This window comes from Xyrauchen texanus, chromosome 7, assembly GCF_025860055.1.
Source record: "Xyrauchen texanus isolate HMW12.3.18 chromosome 7, RBS_HiC_50CHRs, whole genome shotgun sequence".
NCBI classification, from domain to species: domain Eukaryota; kingdom Metazoa; phylum Chordata; class Actinopteri; order Cypriniformes; family Catostomidae; genus Xyrauchen; species Xyrauchen texanus.
Window position 1 is genome coordinate 27195973 of NC_068282.1, and position 23581 is coordinate 27219553.

Consider the following 23581-nt stretch of genomic DNA (forward strand, 5'->3'; position numbering starts at 1 on the left):
GACGGCAAGGTATACATCCTTGAAAGCCAATGTATTATATGTGAAGCATAACCCGCACTCAGGGGTCTGTCCAGGTTCCAACCCGTTATCCTAAACTATGATCATTATCTGGCAGGACTTTAATTTGAACTGTATGGTGAGTAACCAACCTTTTGTTTATAGGTGCAATTAAGTCTTAAACCTGAGTAGCAGTAATGCACCAGCCTGCCAAAAACCCAGAGAAAGTTTTTGATTTTGAGTGGGGCAGTTATCGCTGAGTACCAGCTGCCAATTTATCAACAGAAGAAGAGTGTTTGGACAACCACACATCAAGAAGTCTCCGTGACATAGAAAAGTCACGCATTTTGTATCACCGTATTAAGCTTTGAAATGCCGTTTTCTAAACGTCGTAAGGCATTACATAAACGCTGTACACAGTCGCGTGTTATTTTAGTGCCTCACAAAACTTAATTAGGTCATTCATTCGGCTAACACAGGATTTTTGGCTAACTAACCAAGACCCTATTTGCTAACTTTAATTCACAAATTGGTATTCACTTACTGCAATGTGTGTGTTGCTAATATTACAGAAGTATTTATTTACTGTTTACAGACATAATTGCTGTTGGCCAGTTTGTCAACTTTCCTTGTTATTATGCAAATGTATTATTGCATAAGATATTGTCAGATTCACATTGAAGATTGTTTATTTAAAAGTTTAATCTGCAGCTCTACAGACAGTCCTGGACATCGACCATTGCCGATTTGTAGTGGATACATAGATTGATGTCTTCTTGTGATTGTTCTGTAACACAGATGGCAGATATTCTACAATATATATTATTTTCTATATTATATTTTCTATATTTTTCTATAATTATCTATAGTCAAAAGATGTTTAAGGTAGTTTTGGTTATATTATTTAGTGATAGTTAATTGACCACACACTTTAATACATTATTTCTGCATCATGTAAAACTTGTATGATCTACAGAGGTGCACATGGCTTTATTTGTATTTTGTCCTGGGTGATACAACCGTGGTCTTCGAATTAATACAGTATTAGCGTAAATGCAGCATCATGCCAAAGCATTCTTTTTTGGTAACTGATGCCATTGTAGAGAAACTGTATTCACAGTCATAAATATTACACATGCTAAATTTATTCTGCAACCAAAAGTGTAATTACAAAGAAACAGTGAGTAGTACTCAGCTGGTCATGTGATCTTATGTCAGCCCCCATGAAAATAGAAAAAGCGAATGGACAACATAACATAATATTATAAACTTTAGCCTGATGGTGGACAGGTTGACATGTCATTATAACGTCCAAGACTAAGAGAGTGCACCTTTATTTTAATCAGGCTAACGTAATTTATATTATTCAAAGATATGTTCAAAGGATTTGGTTCAGGTAAGGCGCCACCAGGATAGTGTGTCCATTAAAACACAAAGTCCATTCTCATCTAATGATCATTTATTTGACAATAGCAGTGGTGCAATCAAATCCAAGTGTTGCATTGTCTCTACAATATAGTATCACCCAGGACAAAATACAAATAAAGCCACGTACACCTATGTTTTACAAGTTTTACATGATGCAGATATGATGTAAGATGTATGAAGTGTGTGGTCAATGAAATATCACTACATAATATAACTACAACCATCTTAAACATCTTTTGACTATAGATAATTATAGAAAAATATTGAAAAGAACGTTTCAAACTTGCTTAATTTCAAGTTGGCTGTGAACTAATTTCTGAAATGTAGGATGGCAGGGGATCACAACGTTTCACCAAACAATCAGTTAGCGCATTCCTTGTGAATATAAGTGCATTTTGCTTGCTCCAAATGCGTAATGAAACTGCGTTACATGGGTCAATTATCAACACGACTTAATCATAGCAGCACGGGACAGAGCAGGTGTCGTAATTCGTGGACTGTCTCAACCGAACAACAGACTATCTTAAATGCGTTTGTGAACCAGTGAGATGCGTGGCAGGGATTGTGAAACTCGTTTGAATGCGGTAGAATTGTATGTTTCAAAACGTCTCCAGTTACGTATGTAACCTCGGTTCCCTAAGATGTAGGGAACGACACATTGTGTCACTGACACTTATGGGAAAAACTCCTTTTCTCCAATTTCTAAACTCCTATTGGATCACGCCAATTCAGATGCAACTGAACTGACCCAATGGCATTCGCTCCCACTCAGCCAGTGACATTTAAGCTCTCTATATAAGCGGGTGGCATAATGCCATCAGTTAGAATTTATCAACTGAAAGTGGTGGCAGAGCCGCCCTATAGTGACATGCAGTAGCATGGCTAGCTACGCAATGTCTCGTTCCCTACATCTCAGGGAAACGAAGTTACATACGTAACCGGAGACATTCCCTTTCGATTTCAGTCACTTAAATAACGTCGCTGACATTTATGGGAATGTGTACAATCATGACACGGTACTGGACAAAGGACACATAACATTCAAGAGTGAACATTGTTGTAACTTCCCAGAGACTATAGAAGGGGCAGGACATGAAATTGAGTCATACAGATACAACACTTAGATTATAGGAAGCATATAAGAAATCAACCTAGCTCTGACAGTTCTGAGGGGGTGAGGTAATAAGCACATCCGCATCGCTCAGTAGCGGGATGCTTTGCCTTGAAGAGGTCTCCAAGCAGATCAAGTAGAGAACAGCCAAGTGCAGATTCCGGTAGTGAAACAGTTTGCGGAGTTGTACTAAGGGAAACACAGCAAATTGATATTTTAACCAGAGAATGAGTGTCTTAGGCATGGCCGAGACACAAGAATATTAATGCATTTGTGTGGGGAAACAGTAAATACATATTCAAACTATAAACGGTATTCAGACATTCGAAAGACTAAAGCACAGCCGAGATACAAGAGATATTGCATGTAGTGTAATTAGGTAGTATAAACGAAGTATGACGGCACTTAACATGAAGGGCCGAGTATTGCACTGTTGAACAGAGAATGCCAAGCGGACCTAGGAGAGCACAGGCGCAAGTGCGTTCCGGGAGCAAAGTGAATTCATTGAGTTATAGAAGCGGACCTTAGAACACAATTAATTAATGCTGCTGCACAGACAATATCTGTAAACTCGTGCAAAGGTGCTTGGTGAAGTCCAAACCACCGCCAGGCAGATTTCTTATATGGACACACCATTTTCCCATGCCCAAAAGGCGGCCATACCTCTCATTGAGTGGGCCTTAATGCCAATACTGCAACGGGTTCCCTGAGATTTGTACACCAGTGTTATATCATCGACAATTCAATGTGACTGTCTCTGCTTTGAGACCAGCATGCCTTTCGAGCGACCTCCGAAACAGACAAAAAGCTGGTCCGTTAGTCTGAAGTGGCTTGTGTGGGACATATGGACGTGTAGCGCTCTGACTGGTCAGAGCCTAAGAAAGGAGCGTCACACTTTCGACTGGAAAGGGAGGGGGGTAAAAGGCTTGTAAAGTGACTACATGCACGTTAAAAAGGGGTAAAGAGCACGTTGAAAATATAACCTTTAATAATAATCTCAATTGGTTCAAAGGGGGCTTTAATCAGCATGTTCAGCACCAACGCCAGGTCACATGTAGGGATTGTAGCTGGCCGAGGAGGATTCAATCGCCTCATGCCAATTAGAAAACTGATGGTGTTATGCCAACCGCTTATATAGAGAGCTGAGCACTGTGCGCTCAAATGTATTGGCTGAGCAGGAGCGAAGGCCATTGGCTCAATTCAGTTGCATCTGCATTGGCGTGATCCAGTAGGAGTTCAGAAATCGGAGAAAACAAATTTTTCCCATAAGCATCAGTGACACGATGTAAGTGACCAAAAACGAAAAGGAAATCTTATATCTCTGATGCAGCTAGTTTAAAACAAACAGCCCCACATTCTAAATGGCACTGACAAAGACAACAGGAGAAAACATAAATTAGAAGGCTTTTCAATTCTCAGATCAGTAGTAACACTAACTGTACTGTATTACCTATGGTAGTTGTGGCATAAAAACTTTCTAAATGTGTTTAGACTGCTGTTTTTTTTTTTTTTTTTTCTCATTTAAAAAATTAAATAGTTCTTTATATAGAAACCATAGTTACTAACATGGTAGTGAGGAGCCACGCATGGTTTTACGTATGGTTTCCTCGGCCTCATTTTCAAATATCATTGTTAAAACTATGGATCCTATGGGTACATTTTCATAATAAAGGGCCAATCTATCAGTTTTCCATCTGTGTAAAATCTGTCCTCTTGTAATGCTGTCCAATTATAGGAAAATGTAAGATGTTTTGTTTGCCTTAAGAAATTCCAAGACATGACTGTAGTTTAATTAGTAGGAGCCTGATGAAAGGAATCTGTAAAAGACCCAACTTACTCACTGTCAGAATATTTAAATTTAGCCATATAATAAATTAGGTGTTTTTTCCCACTGATGATACTATTGTTGATCTTATAATTTTCATCTGCATCCCAAACTCAAAATCAATGCTGTACAATCAAATGTGCATTTCAATGCACATAACATGTAATATTATTTGCATGGGTGCTACCAAAGCAGGTGCTGATGTCACATTTCCAAAGGGCCCTTTGAGGGCACCAATAAACCCTGATGTGGCCCTGGTTGAAATTGTGTTTGACACCCGTTTTGGTCTATTCTTTGACCAACACGTGTTAACACATGTCCGGCGTTGTGGGTTTGTGGACACGTGCGTGCACAGCAGCATCGCTTCTGGAAAAAAAATCCTATGGGAAACACTGTATTATACATATAATTTCATGATATAATATGAATTGATAGAAAGTAAATAATTAAAAAGTGATTATAATAATGATAAACATATACAGCTTGTGCCAGGCTATGTGCACGTTTAGGCCACGTGAAGTGTCAAACGCCTGCTGGCAGGAGGTCACAGGACAGATCCAACAGGTGACACGGGTCGACTGACTGAGATGACTGGCTGATGCACCACCTGTGCCCCCTACTGTGCCAACTTGCTGTGCTTTAGCCACCCGGCGCTCTGCTCGTTGTTGTGAGCGTCGCTCCTCTGCACTCTGTTGTTGTTGGAAGGACTGGTCACCTTCCAACACACACACAAAGACAAAGACAAAGATCCCCCATTTAGCCTTAACAGACTGTAGGGGCTAGTGCTGTTAGCAAGCACCAATGAAGGCCGGAACGGTACACAAGGGGGTGGGTGGCCAGCACCACGCCCGACCGCATTTGTCTCCCCAGTGGCGATGTTTACACACCGCACCAGGTACTCATTTTAGGCTGAGTGGACCAAGGGGAGGCCCGGGACCGGTTCAGATAATCATCACTGGTGTTGGCCAGGAGCAGGAATCAAACTCAGGTCGCCAGGTTCGTAGTGCAGCACGCTAACCGCTACACTACCACTCCCCACAAACGCCCGCTGGCAGGTCACAGGACAGATCCAACAGGTGACATGGGTCGACTGACTGAGATGACTGGCTGATGCACCACCTGTGCCCCCTACTGTGCCAACTTTGGGGTCACTGAAATGTTTCTGATGATCTTAAAAACCTTTTGATCTGAAGGCGTATGCTTAAATGTTTGAAATAAGTTTTGTAGACAAAAATATATTTGTGCCAACAGATTAATTTATTTCATTAAAAAACCAAAATGTTTTTTTTTTTTTTTTTAAATTGATTACTTCAAAGTTCAAGTTCAAAGTTCAAAGTATCCAAGGGTGATACCTCAAGAAGAGTACATTTCTGCAAAATATAAGCAAAGTGTGGCCACTTTGAAGATGCTAAAATATAACATGGTTTTGATTTATTTTGGAATGTTTTAGTAACAGCATAATTACCATATTTCCATTTTTTATTATTACATAGTTGTGATAACTACTATTATTCTAAAATTAAAAAATAAATAAATAAATAAAGAATGAGGAAGTGACCCTAAACTTTTGAATGGTAGTGTGATATATATATATATATATAAATAAATGCATACATATACATTCACACACTGTTTCAGGACAGGTTCTGTTCAGTTATATTGCATGCACCTGAACAGATTTAATGTAGCCAACTATTTTTGTATTTTTATTTGTATTTATTTGTTGTGATCTTTTCTTACAGAGAAAGATAAGACATTCTTAATTATTTGAACTTTGAGAATATATAGTGTATCAAAAACTTTATTCTGATGAGAAATTATAATTTTTCAAAACAATTATATTAAGTGTTATTAAATTGACTCGAGACTATACTGAATCAGGAAACTCATATCGTACATCGAACCGAATCGTAAGATCTCACATTATCCCCAATAGAAATCCCCCCAATCAGCCAAAGTTATTGAAGTGTGGTTTTGGATTCCCTGGCCTTATGGAGATCACATTTCTGTCTTTGAAAAGGTACGACAAAAACAAAAGACAGGGAAAGAGCCAAGCACAGGTAGAACAAAGAGACTCCTGTACTCGGTCTGGTTCATTCTCAATCCTTCAGTGCACTGGACACAAACAGCAGCCAAGCTCAGTGAGAGAGTGAGCGAGAGAGAGAAGTGAGTGGCTCTGTTAGAAATTTATCAAGTTCAAGTATAACAAAACAGCAGAATCAAAAGCGAAGAATAAGGGAAGGAGAGTCTGATCAAAGCCAATTTGACAGGGTTGCAAATGTCTTAATGCGCATGGAAAAGACCACTTCCATTATGTGTGTGTGCATGTTTTTTCTTTTTCCTTTTCTTTTTTGGTGTCGTAAAATCGTACTAATAGGATGTTGTTAATAGAGGCCAACCAATATAGATTTTTTTAATGACTGATGCCAATATAAAGAAAGCAGGGTGGCTGATATAATGCCGATATATAACACATTCAATGAAAAGGTGAATAAATAAAATTGAGTGTTTTAAATGATAGATAGCAGTTTCTCTTGGTTTCTGTTAAGTCTTCCAATTGTATTAATTGTTTATACAGAAATTGTAATTCACTCGGAAGAACAACAAATAACAACCGTGCACATAGTAGTCCAGCAACCATGGATGGTATGTGCACATTAGCAATCACATTTTCTCAAAAAAGACTGAATAACTAATTGTACATACACTGCACAGCGAATATGACATTTATTTATAGAATATGTGAAGTGCTTTTACTTTGAAGTTGCTCTATCACTCTCATGCGGATCCAGTGAGATTAATCATATTGAAACTGCCCATTTACACGTTTTTCTAGCTTTGGGCACATGTACAAATCAAGCGACTATTTGGGCAATGCACAGAATCCGTCCATGGTGCCATACTCTGCCCTGTAATTTTAGAAGCAGCTTTTAGGAATGTTTCATGGAGAATGATTTCACTTGATACGGTGTCATCTGCGGTTTCAGGCCTAGTGGCATTCCAGTGGACCATTACCTCTTCTGCCATCATGAGTGAAAATTTGATATGGTGTGCTGAGCAAAGTGCAGAAATGTCCTGTAATATAGTGCCTATTTTTCACTACTTGGGCTTTTCAGAAAGCTAATGGACTCTATGAATCACTAATGGATCTTCCATAAAACCACTCCAAAAACAGGCTAGCTGTTTCAAGTACACATAAGTAACTACATACAATTGATGAATTATGTGAAACCAGCCCTCTACATTGCAGGTAAATCACTCACATATGCAACCAAATTTTGCACTATTAAAAAAAAAAAAAAAAAAAAAGTCTTATTATCCATTATTTAATTATTTATTATTATTTAATTTGCCAGTAATTGAGTTGTGTAGTGGAAAAGAACTTTAGCACTGAGATCCTTTCACTGCATGCCGTATCTCATGAGCATGCGCTCCAAGGAAATGTACCGTGTCACCATCGCTTACGATGAGCAATGATATGCCATAGTTACATTTACATTGCATTTAATGATGTCAACTCTGATTTTGCTCAACTTTTCCACGTAATTTTTTAAACAACATTCTCTGTTTTACATCATGGCTACAGACCAGTTTAACACGTCTGTTACATGACAGCTGGAAGGTATAAAAAAATAAAAAATACCAAAAAAAATAAATAAATAAATACATTTAGCAAAACTACAAAGCTTGTAGATTGGAATTTAGGAACTTGTACAATAAATATTTGCACAAGTCAATACTCATTATGTGAGTAAATCTAGGCTTGACTCTTGTGTTCCATTTAGACACACATTCATTTTGTCAAACGTCTGGTGAGTAAAAAGAAAACTTTATTAGCCAATGGCAATTATTTCTCCAATGTATCCAGAGAGGTTTGGAAAAAACCCTTGGATTGAATGTATCGACTGACCAGTAATTAATCTGATTTAATAACCAATTCATCAGCCTAAGTGAACCAGAAATTCATTTGAATCTGAACTGGATTTAAAGGCTAAAAGATGTGCACATGGATCAAAAAACAGTAAATGTAAAGCCCCAGTTGCTTCAACAGGGGTACAATAAATGTGTGTGTTTGTGTGTGTGGTCCCCACAGTTCCCTAAAACCCCCAAGCAGTGTTGTTATAGCTTTATAAATGTAGTTTTTATTTCCATTTTATATTAAATTTGTTTTTGTTAGTTTTCACAGTGTTTCTATTAGTTATAGTTTCATTTTTGTTTTCTCAGTTAAGTTAATTTTTATTTTAGAACTTAACATCATTATATTTATCAGGGCAGTCTTGTGTTACATCTATCTAGTTTTATTATGATGTTTAATTTGGATTGCAAATATAGCATTTTATTTTTTAAATACAGGCTGAATATGGGTATGGTGACAAAGGACATTTAAACTTGATCCCCATTGTATCATATGAATATCCTTAAATCCTTATTAAACTAATCTTTGGGAAGTAGACAATTAAAGGGATAGAACACCCAAAAAGTTAAATTCTCATAATTTTCGCCATCCCAGATCTGTATGACTTTCTTCTGCAGAACACAAATGAAGATTTTTAGAAGAATATATATGCTATGTAGGTCTATACGATGATTTTACTTTAGGATGTATGGCGGAGCTCAATTTCATGACCACCGATGGGAAAAGCAATTGTAAAGAAAATGACAATAAATTGAGGTGTAATGCTTGTAAATGTTAAATTTTGATTTATGATGTAAAAGTGAATCATAAAATATAAAAATGAATTCAAAATACATTTTTCCTCTGTACCACTTTACTGTTTAAAAATTTCTGGGATTTGATAAAAAGAGGGTCTTCAAAGTTTCCACCTCCCAGTAGTAAGCATTTCTTCATTTTTGATGTTGACTAAAGTAGAAGACATTCTAAGCTTTCTTCTAAGGTATAATGTTAGGTTAAATGTGTTTGGATCATATATAAAAGTGTCAAGAAATTGAACATTTCTAAAAGTGTCCCACTTTGCCCATATTCACCCTAGTATTTAAAAAACAAATTAATTTAATAACATTTTTATTTAGCTAGTTTTGGAGCTTAAAGTATTTTTGTTTAGTTTCAGATTTTTTTCCCAATAATTTCATTTTTAGTTTTTTAGTCTGACTTTTTATTTTAGTTAACAAAAATACTTTTATTTTGTTTTAGTTTCAGTTTTCGTTAACTATAATAACACTGCCACCAAGCAGTGAAGGATTTATAGGCTCAGTCAGTGGCAGTCACATTTGGTAAAATAATTACAAATACTGCTCAAGCGCATCGAAGTAAATGTAAATCCCACATAGGCACTGAAAGGAAGCTCTAGCTGTCCTCAAATTCCATCTGTTCATGAGGGACTTTCATCAGGTGGTTTTTGGTAAAGCATTCAAACTGTAAACAAGTACACCAACAGAATCCTTTACAGTTTATTTGCACTTTTAAAGTCCGATTTCAGTCAAACTAAAACAATAATTAGTCTTTTTCATGTAAACGGCTTTAGTCCGACAGAAAACGTAACCGCCTGATTTTTGCAAAGTTGCACTAACAGACCTAGATGATGCTATTGTAGCTTGGCTTCATCTAGCATGTAGCCTATACACATTTCGTCTCAGCATGGTGATAATGCACCGAAATACAGATAAAATATACGGCGTGTATTTAACCATATTTTACATCCTTCCTTCAAATACTCCTTTACATATTGTGATAATCTGTCTTTACTATAGATAATCTGTGTTTCCATACATAGGTTAAGAATGTAGCTCAACTCTAAAAACCACACTGCAGCTCAATTATAACTGTGCATAAACATACTCAATGATTACTTAACAAACTACTGGGAACCAAACAAATGAAATGGTCAAAAGTTGTTGCCATATTGAAAAAAAAAAAAAAAAAACCTTACTGTCTTATTTTACTGCTTACATTTGTTTTACAAAGAAAAACAAATTCTTGTAAACATGCTAAATTTTACACGCTTCTTGAATCTACTGTAGTTGATATATAGCAAGAAGATGGACCTGTAGTTTTATAGGTCCACCTTTGGAGGCTAATGTTTATAGATTATAGAATGTTAATGAACACCCTGTACAAAGTTCTCGTCCACAGTTCTCGTGCACACCCCCCACCCCCACTAACAAAAGTTGTTGAGATTAATTGTAAATGAGATGGCTGGTGGAGTTCAGGGTGCAAGATGCCACCCTGGGCAGCTGCCCATGTTACCCATGCCCAAATCCGCCTCTGGAAAGACGATAACTCTTCTAGTCTCTTCCATTTTGTATTTTAATTCCAAATGCTTATGAAGATAATACATAAAAGCAACTGTGATGACAAGAAACAGAGATAGCATATGTCCTGAGGCTATCCTTCAATTCAGAGACAACCTCCCTTTAAAGTAAAGGATAATGTAGGTACACACACTTTATACCACAGCAATGTGCTTGATGAAGAGAGTGGATTGGAAAAATTTTGTTTTTTTATTTAATATTTTATCCCCTTTTCTCCCAATTTGGAATGCCCAATTCCCACTACTTAGTAAGGTCCTCGTGGTGGCACAGTTACTCACCTCAATCCAAAGTAAGACTCAGTTTTCTCTGCTTCGGAGACGTCAATTCGTGGATTTTATCATGTGGCTCACTGTGCATGACACCACGGAGAGTCACAGCACGTGGAGGCTCATACTATTCTCCATGATCCATGCACAACTTACCATCCACCCCATTGAGAGCAAGAACCCCTAACCATGACCAGGATGTGGTTACCCCATGTGACTCTACCCTGCCTAGCAACCGGGTCAATTTGATTGCATAGGAGACCTGGCTGGAGTCATTCAGTATGCCCTGGATTCGAACTCGCTACTCCAGGGGTGGTAGTCGGCATCAATACTCACTGGGTCAATACCCAGGCCCCCCTAAATTTTACAGTGTTAAATATATCCTCATGAACATGGCCCATTATTAACCAGAAGCAAGGGGGTAGTTCTGTCCTTTTGGATATTGAATACTGTGATTATCTGTTGAAAATCTATTAGCAGCACATGACAAAGTAGTCCTTAGCAGTAAGAATAAAAGAAAATGCACGTGTATATGTACATGCACATGAAAATGTGTGTTTACATGCACAGCAATATGCTAAAAACTTGGGATGGGAATCTAAAGAAATATATACATTCTGGATCCAATCCCTCTTTATGATTCCAGTTGTAAAGAAACAAACTGGTTCTTTGCTCCCAATCCTACTAAAAGCATAAAAAATCAGTTTATTCTAAAAACCTGACAGCCAAGAAAACTGCATTTACATTTGAAATTATTGGGTCATTGACATAATTTTCTTCCAGATATGCTCACAAGAAATGCGTATACTGAATAAGCCACAAGAATGCTGATAACGGTGTTCACATGCAATATGAAATTGTTGTAATGAGCAATAATATATGCATGCCATATACATATTTTTTTTACTTAAAATGTTTATGACCTTGCCTCGACAAAAGAAAACAGCTGAAGTTGTTTAAATAACCTTACAAATTGCCGGCTTATGTAGCATACTTGGTGTAAAATCGTGCAGGTAAATGGACTGATCGAAAAAGCTTCACCAGCATTTTAAACAATTCAGTAAATCATGTGAGGCCCAACTGAGAGGAACAGAACAGCCAAAATTTCCATTTCTTCATAGCTCTACAGCTATAAAATATTTAGCTTCATTGTAAGGCCGTTCATGTATCCTCATGTCTGGACTTCAGCTCAGGTTCTTTGATCAAATTTACAGAAGTGACAATCATTTCATTCAGTGCCCCATCACGGAGTCTAGCACTCAGCTCATTAATGAACATTAGTTTCCTGCAGGCCTACTTTTCCTGAGGCCAGTGTCTGAAGGATCACTTTGCCCGCAAGGTCAGTCTGTGGAAAGCACATTGTTTTGAGGAGGCAGGTTCCAGATTGTCATGGTTGAGTTGTGGCAGCTTGGTAATGAAGCATGTCTGGTGCTCAAAAGGAGTCAGTGACACTCATTAATTACAACCACATGAGCAATCCTACTACAGTTGTCACTGCAGTCAAGCAAACATGGCTTGTTCCGTAAGAGGGATCCTTGGAACTTCCCGCCTTCACTGGAACAACATGGCAGTACAGCTGCAGCTTAAGTAAACAAACCTCAATGGGTATGATACAAATTAGGAAGGGCTCTCTTACTCATATGAGTGGGAGGCCAAACTGATCTGTAACTGCAATGTAGGATACATAAAACCTCAGGAGTGAGTACTGTGATACTGTGACCACACTCTTGATGCAAAGTCTAGAAGGATGCACAGCGAAGGCCTTGGCATTAATGATACAGAAAATGTGTTTAACTAGAAACCTTTTAAACTAAATGAACTCTTGAACTGGCCCTCAAGTCAGAGTCTTGTGGCGAGTCTCTCTCAAGCTTTCAGCTGACACATTCTTCATTGCATGAGCTCTCTACAGTCTGCATACCACCACACAATGGATGAATGTGTCATATTTCCAATCGTTGTCATTGTTCTGTCAAGTGATAGGACAATCTCCACACAAACAACTTACGATTTAAAACAGCAACTCACTCACCTCCCTCTTATGCTGCCATGACAACTACTGATAAGGCACCAGACTTTGCCAAATACCTCAACCTCCTGAGGTCTTTCCTAATAAGGAGTCACAGGAAAAAGCCTGCCGAATACACGGCCCAAGGCCACCCTCTCCAAGTGAGCAACCTCACTTTTTGAAGAATGTAATGTACAGCAGAGGTATCTGATGAGTTAAGACTCAGGGAACTCCCCACAAGACAGAGATTAACATCACAGGCCACAGTTTGGAACAACACCAAAGAGAATAAATGAAAAAGCCCATCAAAAGAGTAGCAGTGTACAGAAACATTCTCCAGGGATTTGTATCAGATAAGCATGCAGTTCAGATCTGTGATCCAATACAGAGTCTTCTTGGGCAAATGGTACTATACAAGAAATTGTATCACAATTTCTGTTTGTGGTTGAGTTGGCAATGGCATTTTAATGCAGATAAATGCTCTCATCCACTCTTCTGTGCACAAAAACCTGGTGATATGGGGTTATATTAGATTTGGACTGTAACTTTTATCGGCCAACCATATTTACAATGATGTGATATTTTGCAAAAAGTGAATCAAGAGTGCTGTTAATATAACATGCTCAGCTCATTACCCTTTCATCATGAATCCTAAACATTAACAATAATCATGTCTCTTTACAAATCATAAATCTTAAGCTTCCATTAACATACTTTAATTAAGAATTATCTGTCAAAAGTCTCAAAAGAGCTGCAGACATTATTCTGCTTCACATTTTGGATGCCCTTTCACTTAAATGTTTCACAATCAGTAAGTTTACATCATAAATCAGTGGACATGTTTCAAGACCTAAACATTCCATGTACCATCATGCTGTACAAAGGCCATATGATCCCCCAAAATAACTCAAGACACAAGAGGGCTGACGCTGTCTGTTGTCCAATGAAGAGCTGGATAGCTGAGATTTTTTTTATCCCCATGGTGTTTAGTTGGTACTCTGGAAGAGGGAGAGAAAGCTTATCCGCATACTATTTCAGTGTGAAACTGGATAAACAAAGAACTGATGTAATTGAGAAAGCCATAGAGCCTTACAAGGGAGAAGAATTCTAAAGTTTATTGCAACAAATTAGGTTTTTTGTTTGTAAAAGTTTACTTGACCGAAGAGTATTCTTCACTTAATTTGCTTTCATTATGGTTTTGAAACTTAATGATAGTCGTTCTTGCACATATTTGTCTCACATGTTCTCTGATCTTCATGCTCTATGACTGTGACAAACCTACAACCATTTCTTTTAAAATGTAATTATGGTCATGAGATTAGAGAAATGAGACTGTACTTGATGCAGCACATGATTCAGAAATCGGGCCTGAAATAGATAACAAGGGTTTTAACAACCACCATCACAAAAGGCACCTCTAGTATTCACCAAAGCAGTAGTCTCTTTAAAGAAATATTCCAGATTCAATACAAGTTAAGCTCAATCGACAGCATTTGAGGCATAATGTTGATTACCACAAAAAATAATTCTGAATTTCCCCTTGTTTTCTATTAAAAAAAAGAAAAAAAAAAAAAAGAAAAAAATCTGTGTTCCAGTGAGGCACTTCAAATGGAAGTGAATGGGGCCAATCTGTAAACGTTAAAATACTAACTGTTTAAAAAGTAAAGACATAAGATTTAAACAAATGCACATTAACATGATTTTAGTGCTAACATCTCTTACTAACTGTTTCTGTATAAAGTTATAGCCAATTTTACAACTTGGTTGCTATGATGATATAATGTATACAAACCCTAAAACTACTGAAAAACTGTTGATTTAAACAACATTACAGCTCAAATAATGCATGTTTTAACAAGAATTAATGTAAATGTTTTTACAAAATTATAAGCTTCACATTTGTGCATTTAAACCCTCCAAACATTGTCCCCATTCTTCCCTGCAACTTGATTTTTGCTTTTTTTTTTTTTGTTTAAAGAAAAGGAGACCCAAGTCAATATTAAAAGTATATGGCAATCAACATTATGCCACAAATAATGTCAATTGAGCTTTACTTGTAATGAACCCGTAATATTCATTTAAGGGAACAGTGCATCCAAAAATTCATTTACTCACCCTCATGTCATTCCGAACTCATATGACTTTCTTTTGTGAAACACAAAAGCAGACATTAGACAGGATGTTTGCCCACAATTCACATTAATTTAATCGTTTTCCATTCAATAAAAGTGAATGGCGGCTAACATGCCAAACTTCACAATTTGTGTGCCACAGGAAAAAAAAAAAAAAAAAAAAGTCAATATGGGTTTGGAACAACATAAAGGTGAGTAAATAATTAATTTTTAGGTAAACTACCCTATTACGAAGCCATTATGTTTACTTTGTCAAACTGAGTTGGATCTCATTTATACAAATTGTTTTTTATAAATCTAAGTTTAAGATCTGCAAAAGGGATTACAAATCTCCAGAGACCTCAGACAGAACAGCAGGAAATTACAGAGCAAGACAGAGAAAGCAAGATGAAGCACTAAAGAATTTGAAGATGTGAATAATTGGCCTAAATTATTCTCAAATTGTATACTATTCCATCTGCAAAAACCAGAGAAGCATTTGCTTTCTAATTTGTCTTGCATGGGCAATAATGATGTGGTGTATAGGGATGGAAATCATAAGGAATTTAACAATTCCGGTTCCAATTCTTAACGATTCTGATTCCTTAACGGTGCCATTAACGATTCTTACTTAAGAGGATGAAAAATACGAATGCCAGTTTTATGCCCTAAGCAGTCTGTTGCCAAATGATTAGATTGTTTTAGATTTCAAAAGAGCAGATAAAACGCAATCAGGGATCAAATTAAAAAAATGTCATTACTCACCCTCATGCCATCTCATAAGTGTATGACATTCTTTCTTCAGCAGAACAAAAAGATTTGTAGATCTGTAGATCCAAACAATGCAAGTGAATGGTGGTCAGACATTGTAGCTCCAAAACAAATAAAATAATAAAAAATAAAATCACAAAGAAAACATAGAAGTTATCCATAAGACTTGAGTGGTTAAATCCACATCTTCCAAAGCAATATAATAGGTGTGGGTGAGAAACAGATCAAAATTAAAGTCCTTTTTCTTCTCTAAATCTCTACTTTCACATGTGGTGCCTGTTTAGTTTCACTTTCCCATCTGAAAATGAAAGATAAAGTGGAGATTTAAAGAAAAAAAGGACTTCAATATTGATCTGTTCCTCACCCACACCTATTAAATTGCTTCTGAAGATATAGATTTAAACACTGGAGCCTTATGGTACTTTTATGTTTCCTTCATTTGATTTTTGGAGCTACAAAAGGTCTGAGCACCATTCACTTGCTTTGTATGGACCTACAGCACTGAGATATTCTTCTAAAAATCTTTGTTTGTTTTCTGCTGAAGAAACACATCTGTGATGGCATGAGGGTGAGTAAATTTTTGGGTGAACGAACACTTGAATGCACTTCTTGCAAAGGGCATGTTTACGCAGATATTAATGATGTTGCAAAACAATTTTGAGGCATAAATGCAATCCAATAAATGCTCCAACTGTAAATACAGTACCGGTACATAAAAATTATCATAAATATATAAGAAAATTATTATTATACTGCATGTATAATTCCATGGATTACAACAAAATTTGTTATGTGAAGGCCTATCTTTAACTACACTTTGGTTTTAAGTGTCAGGATCTTTTAGTATGACATAACATAACAAGAATACAGCTCTTAGTTCATTTCGAGCTGGACATGACACAAGTCAGGTCAGTTCAGTAACTCCAACTGAAGTGTTTTTTTATTAACTACAAAAGGACAGACTCATAAGAGTACTGGTATATTTAAAAGAACCAGGGTTAAAGAACCCTGTGTTGGAAGAAGCTTTGAACTTTAGGCTTTGTTGCAAATTAGTGCATCCTTTTCACCAAAATAGTAAAAGATTTCAAAGCCATCCAAACTCAAAAGAGAAAATGCAAACCTACATTATAAAACAAGAAATTTGGCATCTAAACCTTTTAAATGTCAAGGAAAGCCAGGGGATGTGACGGTGATAGAACTGGATCCCTGAACCACATCAGTGGTAATCAGACTTCTGTGGAGTACAGCAGACATCTGATTCTCTGAGGAGCTGACTGTGCAAACAAGAGGCTGCTCTTGTCTCTGTGATAAGTGCATTCAGGCACTCACGACTCCACAACATACAATGGCCCTCGGTCTGCCTCATCGTAACAAGTTGGTTTCGATTTCAAGATGGACAGCACCCATTATTGCACCTCAAATATCTTGGAAAAGTGCATGTTAACAGAGAAAGACATACAGGCTTGAGTAATTATTGTTGCCTCTTTGCTAATAGAAAAAAGCATATGCACAAAGCAACTTGACAAGACCTTCAGGTAATGAAAATTGATGCAAGAAATAAGAGTAGATTTAAGAATACCAAAATGCACTCAGCAGAAGTGACATTGCTGAGGGGCAATGGACATCTGTTGTGTGTGTGGGGACAGCAGCTCCATTCCACTTTCCCCCAAAAGACATAGTGCCTATTTTAAAGTGTTGCATTCTGGCCTCCATCACAAGACAAATTCCAAAGCACTCCACATAAAACTCCAGCCGACATGTTGATAATTACATATGGGCATCAAAGAGTGTAAAAGCCAACCACAAACTTAATCAATCATCACTGACGAGACACAGCCATGCAGTGTGTACCCACAGAAAGAGAGCCATAGACATGAGCTCTGCTGTCAAAGCCAGTCATGACAAAAATATGCTCCATAACAGGTCAGCTTTACACTAAGTAATGTGGCTGAAGGGGGTAATCTCTCAAACCTGTTCAGGTTTCAGAAAAGCTATAACAAACCAAACCCTTAACATTTAATTCTTGATCATATCCATCAATAAATATTATCTATTTATGCATGACTGCAACAGCAGAAAGACTGATACTGTATATTGGCTAGGCTGATTAATCGGCTGATATTAACCATTTTGAGATTGAGAAGTTTTAGGGTCATTTAAAAAAATATACCAACAAAATAAACAATATATAATGCACACACGATCAAAACATGGACGGAACAAATTTCAGTGTAAGACCCTGTTTGTACATGGTATTAAGATGTATCTCGGGTGATCCGATCACTTGGTCAGATAAAACACATCACTGTTTACACCTGGTCACTTAAATGCATCTACTGTGACCACTTGTGATCAGATTTAGAGGTGAGGGTCTCTTGTTTCCTGATGACATACATCATTCACTATGTCAGTGTGTGACATTGCATAACATTAAAGAACAATAAAGTAAGAAAAGAAAGAATATGAGATAAAAACAGCACACTATTTCTTCCAGATGCAGCTGAAATTTTATCGAAACACAAACATTGAGCAGAATTATCTGTTATTTTAGCAGATTACCTGTATTAAAGGAGCTTCAGGTGTTCATCTCTCACATTTGTGTTGATATAAGACACAGTGAAGAAGATCTGTGAAGTTTGAAGTTTTTTTTTTTTTTTTTAGCACAGCGTTTGATTGACAGATGAGGGGTGGCGCTTCACTGCTGTCAGGACGCATTCAAGACAAATTAGCATTTACACCTCAAATGCGGCGATGTCACGTGCGTTTTTGGCCACATTTGTTTAACATTTAGACCCTGTCTGGACCTGTATTTAGTGCCACATCTCAATACAAGGTGTAAACGGTGTCTAAACAGGATGTAAAACTAATCTTACTCATAGAGTTTGTTTACATGCAAACTAATATACTTAAAATGACCAAAATAAAAAACGACAACACAGAAAAACTGCATTCACATGAGTTTGTAAATGCTGTCTGGTCCAGCGAAGGTGGGTTTGTGCCCATAGGCGAAGTTGTTGCCGGTGATGTCTGGTAAGGACCTGCCAGTCCAGCCTCTCTCAACCTATTGCGGACAGTCTGAGCACTGATGGGGGGATTGTGCATTCCTGGTCTAACTTGGGCAGTTGTTAATGTATGTAAAACTATTCTTAGCCATAGAGTTTGTTTACATACACACTAATATACTTATAATTACCAAAATAAAAAACGACAATGCAGGAAAACTACATTTACATGAGACTTGAAATCATATATTTATTCTCTGCTTTTGAAGTCAAAATGTAAAGATGCATGTGCACACCACATGCAGACATTGAATTAGCCATCAGAATGCCAGTAAAGGTAATAGTTTTTTGCTCAAACCATTGTTTAAGCAGATAAAGCAAAGTTGTTTAAAGTTCATCAAAATCGATAGCATTTGTGGCATAATATTGATTACCATAAAAAAAATCATTTCGTCCCCCCAAAAAATCTAGGTTACAGTGAGGCACATACAATGGAAGTGAATTAGGCCAATTTTTGGAGGGTGTAAAGGCAAAAATGTGAAGCTTATAAATTTATAAAATCACTTACATTAATTCTTCATTTCAAACTTATTATTTGAGCTGTTATGTTGTTTAAATCATAATTTTCACAATTGTTACATGGCAACGAAGTTGTAAAATTGGCTATAACTTTAGACAGAAAAGGTTAGCAAGCGATTTTATCACACTAAAGTCATGTTAACGTTAATATTGTTTACGTCTTGTGGCTATACATTATTTTAAAGTTTACGGATTGGCCTCATTCAATTATAAGTGCCTCACTAACAGATTTTTGCTTTTTTTTTTAAAGAAGGGGCATGTCAAAATATCTTTTTGTGGTTATCAATATTATGCCACAAATGCAGTCGACTTAACTTGTATATTGAAACCGGAATAGTCCTTGAAGGCATTTACATGACCGCACACGTTGTCTGCTTTTTAAGCAGAATCGATGTATGAACTTGCATATGATTAAATATACATTTATAGACAATCAGCTACTTGTTCCCTAGATATCAGTCTTGGCCACAAAAAAAAAAAAAAAAAACCAGAGCTCAACCACTAGCTGTTACCACCCTATAACCCGTGCAAACCCAAAGCAATCTTGTAGATTTCATTACGTTAATACCTGGATGCAACTGAAGTTCTAGTCAAATGACTTGCAAATCAGTTTTATGTCACCTAGTTTTCAGTGACTGCATTTTGGCCACCAATCATTCAAATTCAGAGGCATGTACAGTATGTAGGCTCCTGCTTAATTTGAACCAAGGCAACATTCAGGCAAAATGCTACAGCATTTGCATCACTTTTCATAAATGCCACATTTAATTTTTGTTTTAAGTCTCACAGAAAATGTGAGCTGAATGGGTGAACCCCTCAAAACAAGTTCAAACAAGGCTGCTCCCAAATGTCCTTGCCTCTGCCTCCTCTTTCCAGCAGGAAATTGATGCTCCAGCCCCCCCAACCTTTTCATTTAACTACACTGTGACATTAGAAATGATAATGACTGGTTACAGGCTCAGCCATAAATACCCAGCAATTAACAATCACTAATCAATTCTCACGGCATTAATTACAGTGGTGCTGAAACAAAAGCCCACCCTGAATTTAAACATTACAATGGGTTACTCATAACAACTACAGTACAAATAATTAATACAATTATGCAAAGTACACTTGGTTCAAACACTTGGTTTGGCTCTTGGAAGAAGACTTTAAATATCTGTGCAAATGCGGTATTTATGTTTTAGGCATACTTCATCTTAATCATACCCATTTTATTAGAGTAATGAGAGTATAAACCACACTTAAAAATAAAAAGCACACAAAAAAAAAATATATGCATTTAAAATAAGTGTTTACTGAACTAAACTGGCGCAGGGCTAAATTAACCTTGCACTAAACAGAAAATAAATTTAATTAGAACATATCTGACAACGATTCTGAGACACCTCAAGCAGGATGAATGACTCAAAACAGCCACAAGCATTTGTGTGATACAAACACAATCAGGATAGGATTGATTAAAGCTCATTTATAATAATAATATTAATAATATAAAACACTTAGCAACCCTAATTACATGCATCAAGTTTTTATTATTATTATTTCTGGAAAATAGCACCCTGGACGTGTAATAGGACACAAACTAATTTCAAAGTGTGTGTTTGATCTTTTCAAGCCTATTTCTTAGCGCATTTCTACCAACATAACTTGTCTATTTAGAGATTACAAGGACAGTGCATATTTTGTTTGGCCTAAATATCAAAGCTAACATGCGGAGAGAGCTAACCGACAACAACACAGAAATGTTTCAGCATGTTTCAAGAACTTTGATTTACTTATGGTACTAATTGTGTACACTAAACAACTTCCAAGGTTATATTGTAGTCACTTTAGAAGCAATTCAGTTTGTTTGTAGAGTGACAGAACATTCCTACGCGAAGCAAAACTTTTGGATACGTTTAGTAGCTTTGCGCCAAAGCCAGAATAAGTTTAAGCAAACAAGATTATAAAGTATACATACCCAGGAGTTTTTTCACCTCTTCTTCGCTCATGAACACGTTCACGTTCGGTCTATTGTTATTGTTTATGCCCGGCGCACTGCTCGGGTTAGCGAGGCATCGGACCCCTTCGAGGACCAGGAGGAGAAAGAAAACCTCTATACTCCACAGCACCGTATGCGGCCAACCCGGGGACACCGCCACCGCCGTCGCGCAACCACCGGAGCCCCGCGACTGCTCAAACATCACAGCCTAGTGTCGCGTCAAAAAAAACAAACTATCTGCGATCGAAGCCGGCACGGAACCTCATCCAAAGCTTGAGTTACTTCCCGAGGGCGACATACTACTAAGTTTGATGATGACAACGGCGCTCTCTCTCGACCCCTCTCCTCCCGTCTACTTTCCCGGTTTGTCCCCCTCGATCGCCGATAGCCGTCCAGCTAACTTCGGTTAGCTCGCGCTCAATATCAGCGACCACACGGGCGCGAGCGGGGCCTGTGAAACAGCTGGGCTGTATTAAACTCCTGTCTGTTTATTTCTTTAAAAAGTCAGGGGACACGCCACAAATACTATCCCAAACAAACAACCCATTAAAAGTATCCTATAGCTCTTTCCTTTCATAGTATTTCCCCCGCAGTCTCAGTTTTCATTGAAGGAAGGGGGCCGTTAGGGGGGTTGTCAATTACAACCAGTGCGCGCACGCACGGTCGGGCTCGTACCTGGAGTGGAGCTGTGTGTTAGATACGAATATTGCTATGTTGTACTGTCTCTAATTAGCCTATTGGAGGGTGTCGAGAACTATTAAGTTATTATTAGTTTGAAACATATCTGAAATGGTTATACACATAATATAAATTACATAGATGTATCACATATACAATGCTTTTATAATTTAGGTTTACCTTTTATTTAGTCTCTAAGCACTACCTAAGAATAACATCTTGGACGTGTCAACACCAGCTTGTTTCCTTGATTGTAATATACAGAGAAGGTTCGTTGTAAACTTTGGTCCCTTTTACCATTTATAAGACCTTTCTATGGTGACATGGTGGTATAAGTAGCCTACTAACTGCAGTCCAAGCAACTAGGTTTTAGGTACTTTGCAGGAATTTGATATCAGTGTCCGTCTTGTTCGTCATTGCTTACATTGCATTGCAACCTTTGAGTTTAGAGGGTAGGCTATGATCCAAAACCAGATAAAAAAAATCTCAGGAAACTTTGCTTGATGAAGGGAGGCACCCTTGCCTTTTTCTGTTAAAATAGGGACATCTTGTGGTGATTTAAAGTCTAACGTTTTAAAATGTGAAAAATTAAACTCATTCTTTGAACACAAGAAAGCCGACCAGTGAAGTGTATGTTCCCTGCATATATATCTCACAAAAAATAAAATGTCCTCTCACGTTCAACTGCTTTTATTTTCAGCAATCTTAACATGTGTAACTATTTCTATGAACATAAAAGAACAAAAACTGAACAAGATTCATAGACATGTGACTAGCCTTCACCATCCGATCCAACAGGTCCCAGACATGCTAAATGGGATTGAGATCCGAGCTCTTCTCTGGCTATGGCAGAACAAGGACATTCCTGTCTTGCAGGAAATCATGCACAGAAAGAGCACTTTGGCTGTTGGCATTGTCATGCTGGAGGGTCATGTCAGGATGAGCCTGCAGGAAGGGTACCACATGAGGGAGGAGGATGTCCTCCATGTAAAGCACAGCATTGAGATTGCCTGCAATGACAACAAGGTCAGTCCGATTATGCTGTAACACACCAACCCAGACCATGACGGACCCTCCATCTCCAATCGATCCTGCTCCAGAGTACAGGCCTCAGGCTCATTCATTTGATGATAAACGTGAGTCCGACAATCACCCCTGGTAACACAAACCATGACTCGTCAGTGAAGAGAACGTTTTGCCAGTCCTGTCTGGTCCAACGAAGGTGGGTTTGTGCCCATAGACGACGTTGTTGCCTGTGATATCTGGTAAGGATCTGCCTTACAACAGGCCTATAAGCCCTCCGTCCAGTCTCTCTCTATTTTGGACAGTCTGAACACTGATGGAGGGATTGTGCATTCCTGGTCTAACTTGGGCAGTTGTTGTTGCCATCCTATACCTGTCCCACAGGTGTGATATTCGTGTGATGTACTAATCCTGTGCAGGTGTTGTGACATGTGGTCTGCCACTCGAGGATGATCAGCTGTCCTTCCTGTCTCCCTGTAGTGTTCTTAGGTGTCTCACAATACAGACATTGCAATTTATTGCCCTGGC

At 37.7% G+C, this 23581-nt stretch overlaps 1 protein-coding gene across 2 annotated transcripts in view; it reads right to left on the bottom strand.

The window, feature by feature from the left end:
- The window catches only part of LOC127646821 (tyrosine-protein kinase RYK-like), an 87881-nt gene extending 65875 nt beyond the window's left edge, over positions 1–22006 (bottom strand). For both annotated transcript variants that reach the window (XM_052130726.1, XM_052130724.1), the window contains exon 1: positions 21332–22006. In XM_052130726.1, the coding sequence (XP_051986686.1) occupies positions 21332–21554 (223 nt within the window). In that variant the 5' untranslated portion in view covers positions 21555–22006. The remainder of the gene's footprint in view (positions 1–21331) is intronic.
- Positions 22007–23581: the final 1575 nt, after the last annotated feature.